General features: G+C 44.4%; 1 protein-coding gene across 3 annotated transcripts in view; it reads right to left on the minus strand.

Annotated features, from left to right (window-relative positions):
• Positions 1-7,039: 7,039 nt before the first annotated feature.
• Positions 7,040-12,650, minus strand: part of LOC8029057 (beta-1,4-glucuronyltransferase 1) — a 116,988-nt gene continuing 111,377 nt past the window's right edge. For all 3 annotated transcript variants that reach the window (XM_029972292.3, XM_029972291.3, XM_002402888.4), the window contains 2 exons: positions 10,743-12,217; positions 7,040-8,940 (listed from right to left, as the gene is read on the minus strand). In XM_029972292.3, the coding sequence (XP_029828152.1) occupies positions 8,743-8,940; positions 10,743-11,915 (1,371 nt within the window). In that variant the 5' untranslated portion in view covers positions 11,916-12,217 and the 3' untranslated portion in view covers positions 7,040-8,742. The remainder of the gene's footprint in view (positions 8,941-10,742; positions 12,218-12,650) is intronic.

The following is a 12,650-nucleotide window of genomic DNA, read 5'->3' on the forward strand; positions in this document are numbered from 1 at the left end:
TGACCTATGCACCAATTCAGGTTTCCCGCTAAATTTATCGTAATCAGGTTCCCGACTAAATTTAGCGTGAAATTGACGTCATGTGACCTATGCACCAATTCAGGTTCCCCGCTAAATTTATCGTAATCAGGTTCCCGACTAAATTTAGCGTGAAATTGACTTCATGTGACCTATGCACCAATTCAGGTTCCCCGCTAAATTTATCGTAATCAGGTTCCCGACAAAATTTAGCGTGAAATTGACATCATGTGACCTATGCACCAATTCAGGTTTCCCGCTAAATTTATTGTAATCAGGTTCCCGACTAAATTTAGCGTGAAATTGACTTCACGTGACCTATGCACCAATTCAGTTTCCTCGCTAAATTTATTGTAATCAGGTTCCCGACTAAATTTAGCGTGAAATTGACTTCACGTGACCTATGCACCAATTCAGTTTCCTCGCTAAATTTATCGTAATCGGGATCCCGACTAAATTTAGCGTGAAATTGACTTCATGTGACCTATGCACCAATTCAGGTTTCCCGCTAAATTTGTCGTAATCAGGTTCCCGACTAAATTTAGCATGAAATTGACTTCACGTGACCTATGCACCAATTCAGTTTCCTCGCTAAATTTATTGTAATCAGGTTCCCGACTAAATTTAGCGTGAAATTGACTTCATGTGACCTATGCACCATTTCAGGTTCCCCACTAAATTTATCGTAATCAGGTTCCCGACTAAATTTAGCGTGAAATTGACTTCACGTGACCTATGCACCAATTCAGTTTTCTCGCTAAATTTATCGTAATCAGGATCCCGACTAAATTTAGCGTGAAATTGACTTCATGTGACCTATGCACCAATTCAAGTTCCCCGCTAAATTTATCGTAATCAGGTTCCCGACTACATTTAGCGTGAAATTGACTTCACGTGACCTATGCACCAATTCAGTTTCCTCGCTAAATTTATTGTAATCAGGTTCCCGACTAAATTTAGCGCGAAACTGACTTCATGTGACCTATGCCCCAATTCAGGTTCCCCGCTAAATTTATCGTAATCAGGTTCCCGACTAAATTTAGCGTGAAATATACTTCACGTGACCTATGCACCAATTCAGTTTCCCCGCTCGATTTATTGTAGTCAGGTTCCCGACTAAATTTAGCGTGAAATTGACTTCACGTGACCTATGCACCAATTCAGTTTCCCCGCTAAATTTATCGTAATCAGGTTCCCGACTAAATTTAGCGTGAAAATGACTTCATGTGACCTATGCACCAATTCAGTTTCCCCGCTAAATTTATCGTAATCAGGTTCCCGACTAAGTTTAGCGTGAAAATGACTTCATGTGACCTATGCACCAATTCAGTTTCCCCGCTAAATTTATCGTAATCAGGTTCCCGACTAAATTTAGCGTGAAATTGACTTCACGTGACCTGTGCACCAATTCAGTTTCCCCGCTAAATTTATCGTAATCAGGTTCCCGACTAAATTTAGCGTGAAATTGACTTCACATGACCTATGCACCAATGCAGCTTCCTCGCTAGATTTAGCGCAAAATCGACTTCACGTGACCTATGCACCAATTCAGGTTCCCCGCTAAATTCAGTGTAATCAGGTTCCCGACTAAATTTAGCGTGAAATTGACTTCACGTCATATATGCACCAATTCAATTTCCCCGCTTAATTTCGCGCAAAATTGATTTCAAGTAAACTATGCACCAATTCAGCTTCCCCGCTAAATTTATCGTAATTAGGTTCCCGACTAAATTTAGCGTGAAATTGACTTTACGTGACCTATGCACCAATTCACTTTCCTCGCTAGATTTAGCGCAAAATCGACTTCACGTGACCTATGCACCAATTCAGGTTCCCCGCTGAATTTAGCGTAATCAGGTTCCCGACTAAATTTAGCGTGAAATTGACTTCACGTGTCCTATGCACCAATTCAGTTTCCCTGCTAAATTTAGGGCGCTCAGATTCTTCGTTAAATTTAGCGGAAATTTCACTTCGCGTGACCTTTGCACCAATTCAGGTTCGCCGCTAAATTTAGCGCAAAATTGACTTCATGTGACCTTTTCGCCAATTCAGGTTCCCCGCTAAATTTTGCGTAACGAGGTTCCCGACTAAATTTAGCGTGAAATTGACTTCACGTGACCTATGCACCAATTCAGGTTCCCCGCTAAATTTAGCGTAAAATTGACTTCACGTGACCTAGGCACCAATTCAGGTTCCCCGCTAAATTTAGCGTAATCAGGCTCCCGACTAAATTTAGAGTGAAATTGACTTCACGTGACCTATGCACCAATTCAGGTTCCCCGCTAAATTTAGCGCAAAATTGACTTCATGTGATATATGCGCCAATTCAGGTTCCCCGCTAAATTTAGCGTAATCAGGTTCCCGACAAAATTTAGCGTGAAATTGACATCACGTGACCTATGCACCAATGCAGTTTCCCTGCTAAAGTTATCGTAATCAGGTTCCCGACTAAATTGAGCTTGAAATTGACTTCACGTGACCTATGCACCAATGCAGTTTCCCTGCTAAAGTTATCGTAATCAGGTTCCCGACTAAATTTAGCTTGAAAATGACTTTACGTGACATATGCACCAATGCAGTTTCCCTGCTAAAGTTATCGTAATCAGGTTCCCGACGAAATTTAGCTTGAAATTGACTTCACGTTACCTATGCACCAATGCAGTTTCCCTGCTAAAGTTATCGTAATCAGGTTCCCGACTAAATTTAGCTGGAAATTGACTTCACGTGACCTATGCACCAATGCAGTTTCCTCGCTAGATTTAGCGCAAAATCGACTTCACGTGACCTATGCACCAATTCAGGTTCCCCGCTAAATTTAGCGTAATCAGGTTCCCGACTAAATCTAGCGTGAAATTGACTTCACGTCATATATGCACCAATTCAATTTCCCCGCTTAATTTCGCGCAAAATTGATTTCAAGTAAACTATGCACCAATTCAGGTTCCCCGCTAAATTTATCGTAATTAGGTTCCCAACTAAATTTAGCGTGAAATTGACTTCACGTGACCTATGCACCAATGCAGTTTCCCTGCTAAAGTTATCGTAATCAGGTTCCCGACTAAATTGAGCTTGAAATTGACTTCACGTGACCTATGCACCAATGCAGTTTCCCTGCTAAAGTTATCGTATTCAGGTTCCCGACGAAATTTAGCTTGAAATTGACTTTACGTGACATATGCACCAATGCAGTTTCCCTGCTAAAGTTATCCTAATCAGGTTCCCGACTAAATTTAGCGTGAAATTGACTTCACGTGACATATGCACCAATGCAGTTTCCCTGCTAAAGTTATCGTAATCAGGTTCCCGACTAAATTTAGCTTGAAATTGACTTCACGTGACCTATGCACCAATGCAGTTCCCTCGCTAGATTTAGCGCAAAATCGACTTCACGTCACCTATGCACCAATTCAGGTTCCCCGCTAAATTTAGTGTAATCAGGTTCCCGACTAAATCTAGCGTGAAATTGACTTCACGTTGTATATGCACCAATTCAATTTCCCCGCTTAATTTCGCGCAATATTGATTTCAAGTAAACTATGCACCAATTCAGGTTCCCCGCTAAATTTATTGTAATTAGGTTCCCGACTAAATTTAGCGTGAATTTGGCTTCACGTGACCTATGCACCAATTCAGTTTCCTCGCTAGATTTAGCGCAAATCGACTTCACGTGACCTATGCACCAATTCAGGTTCCTCGCTGAATTTAGCGTAGTCAGGTTCCCGACTAAATTTAGCGTGAAATTGACTTCACGTGTCCTATGCACCAATTCAGTTTCCCTGCTAAATTTAGGGCGCTCAGATTCCCCGTTAAATTTAGCGGAAATTTCACATCGCGTGACCTTTGCACCAATTCAGGTTCCCCGCTAAATTTAGCGCAAAATTGTCTTCATGTGCCCTATGCACCAAATCAGGTTCCCCGCTAAATTTAATGCACTCGGATTCTCCCCTAAATATAGCGGAAATTTGACTTCACGCGACCTATGCGCCAATTCAGGTTTCCCGCTAAATTTAGCGCAAAATTGACTTCACGTGACCTATTCGCCAATTCAGGTTCCCCGCTAAATTTAGCGTAACGAGGTTCCCGACTAAATTTAGCGTGAAATTGACTTCACGTGACCTATGCACCAATACAGGTTCCCCGCTAAATTTAGCGTAAAGTTGACTTCACGTGACCTATGCACCAATTCAGGTTCCCCGCTAAATTTAGCGTAATCAGGCTCCCAACTAAATTTAGCGTGAAATTGACTTCACGTGTCCTATGCACCAATTCAGGTTCCCCGCTAAATTTAGCGTAAAATTGACTTCACGTGACCTATGCGGCAATTCAGGTTCCCCGCTATATTTAGCGCCAAATTGACTTCATGTGACCTATTCGCCAATTGAGGTTCCCCGCTAAATTTAGCGTAATCAGGTTCCCGACAAAATTTAGCGTGAAATTGACTTCACGTGACCTATGCACCAATTCAGGTTCCCTGCTAAATTTAGCGCAAAATTGACTTCACGTGACCTATGCACCAATTCAGGCTCCCGACTAAATTTAGCGTGAAATTGACTTCACGTGACCTTTGCACAATTCAGTTTCCCTGCTAAATTTAGGGGGCTCAAATTCCCCGTTAAATTTAGCGGAAATTTAACTTCACGCGACCTATGCACCAATTCAGGTTCCCCGCTAAATTTACCACAAAATTGACTTCATGTGACCTATGCACCAATTCAGGTTCCCCGCTAGATTTATTGTAATCAGGTTCCCGACTAAATTTAGCGTGAAATTGACTTCACGTGACCTATGCACCAATTCAGTTTCCCTGCTAAATTTAGGGCGCTCAGATTCCCCGTTAAATTTAGCGGAAATTTCACTTCACGTGACCTATGCACCAATTCAGGTTCCCCGCTAAATTTAGCGCAAAATTGACTTCATGTGACCTATGCACCAAATCAGGTTCCCCGCTAAAATTAGTGTACTCGGATTCTCCGCTAAATATAGCGGAAATTTGACTTCACGCGACCTATGCGCCAATTCATGTTCCCCGCTAAATTTAGCGCAAAATTGACTTCATGTGACCTATTCGCCAATTCAGGTTCCCCGCGAATTTTAGCGTAATCAGCCTCCCGACGAAATTTAGCGTGAAATTGACTTCACGTGGCCTATGCACCAATTCAGGTTCCCCGCTAAATTTAGCGCAAAATCGACTTCATGTGACCTATGCGCCAATTCAGGTTCCCCGTTAAATTTAGCGCAATCAGGTTCCCGACAAAATTTAGCGTGAAATTGACTTCACGTGACCTATGCCCCAATTCAGGTTCCCGACTAAATTCAGCGTGAAATTGACTTCACGTGACCTATGCACAATTCAGGTTCCCTGCTAAATTTAGCGTGAAATTGACTTCACGTGACCTATGCCCCAATTCAAGTTCCCGACTAAATTTAGCGTGAAATTGACTTCACGTGACCTATGCCCCAATTCAGGCTCCCGACTAAATTTAGCGTGATATTGACTTCACGTGACCTATGCCCCAATTCAGGTTCCCGACTAAATTTAGCGTGAATTTGACTTCACGTGACCTATGCCCCAATTCAGGTTCCCGACTAAATTTAGCGTGAAATTGACTTCACATGACCTATGCACAATTCAGTTTACCTGTTAAATTTAACGGGAGCCGAGCACCTGCCCGTGTGTGCAATGATAAATGACATAGATAATCACTTCTGTGGTTTCTACAAATTTACCTCCACCCTCAATTCTTTTTTCACTAAAATAATGCCTCATTGCTAAAAATATTGTTACTTGGATCACGGGAAACTTTCGTTTTTATATTTTATGTTTGATCCAGTTAACGTTATGTTTCCAAACTTCTTGAATTCGAAGAATGAAAAAGTTAAAAGCATCAGTAACTAACCGTGTTGGTTCTGTAACACTTTGTTTTTTAACTGGTAACGTTTAATTTGAAATGTCCACAACAAAATACTTGTTACATTTATTGACTCAAAATATTTATTCATACATTACGTGACGGACGCCTTATATCATGAAGCTGCATTTTATACAATCAGGTAAACCGTGTATACCAGTCCGTTATCAAAACCTGCAAAAACAGCACCGAATAAACTGTTTTTGTTAACAGCTTAAATTCCCGATTTTCAAAAATTAACTATATATTCTAGAAAAAAAAGAAAAAAAAATCCCCACCAGTGTGTTTGTTCTGACCTGTTCAAAAGCATGAAAGGCAATATAGGGCAATTGAATAATAAAAGAAACAAGCGTGGATCATACTTGTGGAAAAACCCTGGTGCTAAATGTCGCAAATGTTCTCCGTTGCTAATATATATATATATATATATATATATATATATATATATATATATATATATATATATATATATATATATATATATATATATATATATATATATATATATATATATATTATTTTTGCATATGCCGGCTTACTAAACTGAGAAGCCTGATATCTGAACCCCAAATATACTGAAAATATGGGCACAGGAAGGGTATACAACACGCTATTTCTGTTCTAGCTCTATTGTCGTTGTGTGAAGGCGCAACTTTATGTAGATCTTCGTAAGTTGACTTTCGATAGTATCGATAGTGAGCTATCGATTGTCGACTATCTATAGTTTTCGAGAATATCGATAGTTTGGGAAAAAACGATCGATACTCAATTTTTCCATAGATTTGCACGACTGCTTGCCTTCCGCCATGGTTTTGCTGGGCGTGAATGCTCAAATCTCACAAAACACCAAAGTTATTAAAGGTATAGGAGGCTCGTTCTAAGGGCCAGACAACTAAGAAACACCCTTGCCATATTGTTTTTTCTTTTACGCAGTCGTACGGAATTTATGCTGTTTTTCCGAATTGAATACCACACACGACCGTTAATAACAATTAAAAAAGAACTACCGTGTCTTTCATACCGGTATATTTGCTTTCTTTTTTCGTTATAAGAATTGCGCAAGGATCATATTTTCGTTTCACGACGTTGCAATCAGAGCCAGGAACTCAGTATAAAGCAAACAAAAATGCGTAGGTTTATTTGGTATATCTTAACGTTTCTATTGACACACGTCTTAACCAAAACGTGCGCATGGCCTCTGTACATTCACAATGTATAATATTTGCAATCTAACACAGTTTCTGCCAGTTCTTCGCTCGCGTCGTATAGACATGCAGGCCAAAGGGTGGCGATGAAAGACAACGATCACATCATCCGCGCCTCCACAGTCCAATACGTAGGATTCGAGGAATGTTCGAGACATTCCACTTTGGAACAGCATCATAAACAGAGGACAGGTCTCGAGAATATTACAAGCAGCGTGAATCATGACTAAAAATAAAGACCAAAAACAAATAACTTTTATAATCACGCTGTAAATGCGAAGAAATGCCCCATATATCGCCGCTGAAGGACGTGTGTTCATATAAAGGTAAACACATAATAGAGGTTTCCGCATCTACCTATTTTCTCTATTAAATTTTTAAAATTTGTAAACTCTTCATAAAGTTGAAAAATACACATGGTGACGCACGTATTACACGCCCGTTATTAACGTCGGACACACAACCTAACATTCGGAGTCATTCGCACACAATAAATACTCAAGTACAACCCTTAAAAACAATAGGGCCTCCTTTCTCGCCGCTTCAAACATGCCGCGCATCACCGTAAGCGTTGGTGGAATCCGGGTAATCGTAGAGACGAAAAATAGAGCACACCATGTAAAGACGCCGGCGAGCGAAAATGCTTTGAAGCCAGAACACATGCCCAAAAGAATGAACTGAAAATCGGAGTTCAGGTTTGGAACCTATGTACGAGAAATAAATCGAAAACTGCAGGGGAATTCAGAACAGGCCAAAAATCCCTTCGTGCAATCTTTGAAAAAAAAGTCGTTTACTACACGAAAATAATGGTTTTGATCAGTGCCGTACCAACTTGTTGTTGAGTGGGGGGGCAAACCAGAACCCCCCCCCCCCCCCCTTTAGGACCGGGGCGGTGCCCTTTGTATCCCTGAGGCATCGACGGGTAGTGTTTGCCGTGCCCAGGGGCGGCTTTTTCAGGGGGGCAAAGCATATGCCTTGCCCCCCCCCCCCCCCCCCACTCTGAGAACTGGCGGGGGGGGGGGGGGGGCAAGCGCCCCCCTTGCCCCCTCGGTTGGTACGTCCATGGTTTTAATAAAGCCATACCCAATATTTTTTGTGTAATAAATACCAGCCCGTGGTTTGGTTCCCAAATTAGGTAAAACTATTTTACCATGTTTCGAAATTATTCTTTGCACCCTCGGCCATTTCTGACACCGTCGTTCGACGACGACGGATTTTCGCGTAATGGGGCAAATAATGCTTTTGCATTAAACACGTTGCACAGTTGTTCCTGCCTTTAAAAAGGTTGCAAGCTTTTTTCTGCCTTTATGCGAAAAACGTTGCGCGCACAATTTTCGGGTGTTCCGATTTCTGTCCAATATTCGTTCTTTCTATAATGTTCAAACCGTGCCAGTACATTTTTGTCACTCCCATTTTAACGTGACGTAGGTCAAACTTTATATACGCTCAACACTTGACAGCTAATATTGGGGACAAATGGGCATCACGCATGCGCGGTCGCAGCGTATAGGCGTACGCCACGTGCATAATGAGGAGCGGACCACGTAAGGCTGGAATCGGAACACCCAAGGGCAGGCTATGGCAGAAGGACGACGAGCTTGTGGTGAGGGTCAACAGTCTTTCGCGAGCTTAGGATATTTGGCCTTGAGGCTGTTCATTAGCCTCGCGTGGTGGGCATTGTTCACTTTCACGAACGGCACGCGCCTCCGTTCCTCCTTGGCTATGATGGTCTTGATGCCAGGAGCGTGCACCAGGAACGCGTTGTCCAAGATGTGGAAGTCGTAGCCCTTCAGACACAGCTCATAACTCTGCGAAGATAAAGCAAAACATTAGATAAAACACTTCAAATGTGCCAAAGAAGGAACTTAGAAGAATGAAAACTAAGCGAAGACCTCGCGGACAGTTCCTAAGTGCCAGGGTCGAAAAGAAGAAAAGAAGGGGGGAGGGGTCTCGGTTAAAGCGATGCGCCTTTTATTAATGCATGAAATGGATTATAAGTGAGCTATACCCAAATAATTTACTTGGGAAATATATCGCACTCTGCGAAAATCCAATGACCTTGGCGCGGACAGGCTTGGCCTAGTTGGTATACGGTTGGATACGGCGCCTATACTAGCATCCATCGTTCAGGAGAACTTTTTCCTGCTCGTAGCTTCAGCTTGACTCGCACTATAGAGAGTAATTAAATGACCACACTGAACGAAATACTATAACCATCTGGACCATGATCGGGTGTGACTGTCATAAAAGAAGCTATAATTAGACAGCAGATATAGAAGCATATCTTAAGAAAGATACATTCTCATGTTGTGATGAAGGCAACAAAGCCATATTACGGCAGCAAAGGAAGCCTACGTATCTGATCGTTGCACGTGACTACAAACTTTCATTCGTGGCGACCGACAGACAGCTATACTTCTAGAACAGAACGCGAATCTCTGAGCACATTCATCAAACTTGGCCGATCTCGACCTAAGAGCTGAACTTTACGAAGCGAATATGCGGCGAACCCATGGATGAACTTCGCCAGGATGCACGTTCGCTTTGCATACGGCTCAACTGATACTGGACAGTTTTACTGGACCTTACGCTAAAGCTTTGCGTACGCAAATAAACTGCGGGTCGAGAGTCCGCATGCCCAGAACGCAGTAGAAAAGCTAGCCTATCGCGTACGAACGGAACGCTGGGAGTTTCGCGTTGCGGGCTAGCGGGTTTTGCGCGAAGCCCTCTAGGAGACCTCGGGCCCAGCGAGAGCACCAGTTTCAAGATGGCGGTTATCTCGATTGGCGCAGCAAGGACAAGCTCGTGTTTGCGAAGTTCAGTGTTAGGTGAAATTTCGTGGTGTTCAGCTCGGCAATTCCTTCCGGGACCTACTGCTGTCGAGTCAGATCGCCGTGCAGCTGAAGGAGTGCATAGTAAAAATGTTCACTGCTCGTAATGTGCGTGAACGCTGTGATCTGCTCAAGGATGAGCACCTTCGCGCAGTTAATCGCCGACGGACGAAAAATCGCCCAACTTGTCACTGTGCACTGGACATCAGCAAGTTATGGATTTTTTTTTCCCCGTGATAGCATTGATGAAAGGTGTTGTTTCTTCGGGACGATTGACGGAGACTCCGTGATCGAATATGCTACGCACTCGTGCTTGTAGCCTCCGTACACGCCGGCTACGTGCTTGCAGAAAAGCGCTTGACCAGGCAGCTGCGGCTTGGATTAATTAGAAATAAAGTGATTGGAAACGTTTTCATATTCAATATTCCTTTTGAGGAGCGTGGTGGCGCTATAAGCACGCGGAATTCTACGGCTCTGGCAGATTTAACCAAGACCATGCGAGATGTTCCCTCGGAAACGTAACGCACAACTAAAATCGGTCCGAGCAGGCCGTTTTTAGCATACGCTATGCTACTCCGTATTGAATACGCAAAAGCCAGCAACGCTTGACGCCGCGCAAAGCGATTGCTGACTGGCGTCACTTGTTCGCATGCTCGCAGCATATTCGCTAATGACAGCGTTTCACCTGTGCACGCAACCATTCTGAATGTCATAAGACTATACAAGACTACCAGTACTGTCTAACGTTTCAGAAAGTGTTGGTTTTAGACCGAAATTACCTGTGCCATTTTGTCCCGCTTGCCTTCCCACGTGAGCGCTTCGGGATAGAGAGGGTCATCGTTGGTGCCTATGTATATAGGTTCCCACGAGCGTTTCGTCTTGTCCCTTTTCGTGGTGGTCAGGATCCCCAACTTATCCTCGTCGGGAACGTAGAGCACCCACTCGTCCCTCTTTGGGAACTTCTGACACTGTTCACACACCCACTTATGAAAGAATATAGCTGTCTTGTTGCGCATCATCTTCACCAGCGTGTCTTTGGTTAGGGGAGCCGTCTGCTTGGCCTGCACTTCGAAGATGGGCAGGATGAACACCTGGTGCGGCTGCGTGAGGTTGGGTTGCTTGAGCAGCCGCATGAACCTCGGGATGATGTTCCCGCTCGGATAGAGCTCGATGTCCGACGCCAACACGTACCTGGTCTTTGCGCGCGTCCGAGCGGCGTTGCGAAGCACGTTGATGGGATACGTCATCTTGTGAGCCTTACGGTACTCGGCGTACTCCCTCGTCATGACGTCCGAGGAGCACGACCCGTTCCAGGAGGCCAAGAAGTCCGTCGCGTTCTGCAAGCGAGCCGGCCGATGTTCGCGGTCGTACACAATGTGCCACGTCATGTTGGCGCGAACGCAGGGATCGCCGCACTGCCGCAGGTACGCGATCTTGTTGAGGACGATCTCGTAGTCGGTACCCGGCGAGTAGGCGGCCACTGACACGGGGCCCTGCCAATGACTGCACAGTGTCGGAGCGTGCTGCAGAAACTCGTGCGTCGCTTGAGTGGTCAACGTGACGCTTTCGTTGAAGGGCACCGACTCGTCGGCCGCGATGAAATCCCCGTGGATCACGAACTTTCCGCCACCCGCTACCGCTGTCACAGACACCGGTAACGAAGCGGCGTTTTTGGTCGGCACAGGGCGCGCTGTGGACTGCTTGGACTGCAGCGGCTGCCTGTTCTGGAACTGGGGTTTTATGAGGCTCGTGGCCGCTACTGACTGTAATGGTGGCACCTTGGGATCCGAGTCGGCATCTTGCTGCGATAAGTTGGCAATGACGAGTATGCAGGGCTTGATATCGTTGCGAGGCAGTTGGAAGCAGATCATGTTGTAGACGGCCAGGAGGATGTTCACGGTGATGAAGACCCGATAAGCGAAGCGTAGTTCCGGCCTGTTGATGCTGGCCATGGCGGCTGCTGCTGGCGCTCTCCTCGAGTTGCGTTGCGCGCCGCTGGGGAATCGGCGGTTCTTGCGAAGCTACGTCATGGTTCTGTCCGTAGACCAGTATCGCTCCTCAGCAATCTGTCTTTCCGTTCGAGCGGCAAACTGCGCTTACGCATATGGTCTTGGCATTTGTTGTTGTTGTAAGTTATTTCTTCGCGTGCTTCCTTGGTCAGTCCTCGTTACTTCGGTGACGGGGTGAAATGGTGAGACTCCAATTAGATATAGTTTGAGGGCCATTGTAAGACGTGCTACGGTTCAGGCCGCGCCTGTAACAAGAAAAGAAAGAAGCAGTCTTAGTTATCTGTTATACAATCATCTTGGAGACGCCTCTTATCTTCACTTGCAAGTGTCCTAAGAAATGGTGCTTATCGTAGAATATATAACCGTTTCCCCTCGTCCTAAAAACACTCTTTTGACCACACTCAATTTGTTCGAATATTTTCCCGGTTCAAACGGTGACTTGGTGACCTTTTCTAAAGCATTCACTCTAGTACAGTCATGACTCGTTAATATGAAACATACGTCGCTATATACACAGCATTTCCGGAAACGAACTGGGTAAATACACGCATTTTTGTCCCATTCTTATGGACACTTTTGGGGGGAACAGGGGTGTCTTAATGAGACATCACCAGCACGTATCTTTTACCCCCCAAAAAATTGTCTTGTTTCCGCAAATCTATCGGCATTTCGAATACG

Source organism: Ixodes scapularis, unplaced genomic scaffold (assembly GCF_016920785.2).
Source record: "Ixodes scapularis isolate PalLabHiFi unplaced genomic scaffold, ASM1692078v2 PGA_scaffold1__304_contigs__length_218370807, whole genome shotgun sequence".
NCBI lineage: Eukaryota > Metazoa > Arthropoda > Arachnida > Ixodida > Ixodidae > Ixodes > Ixodes scapularis.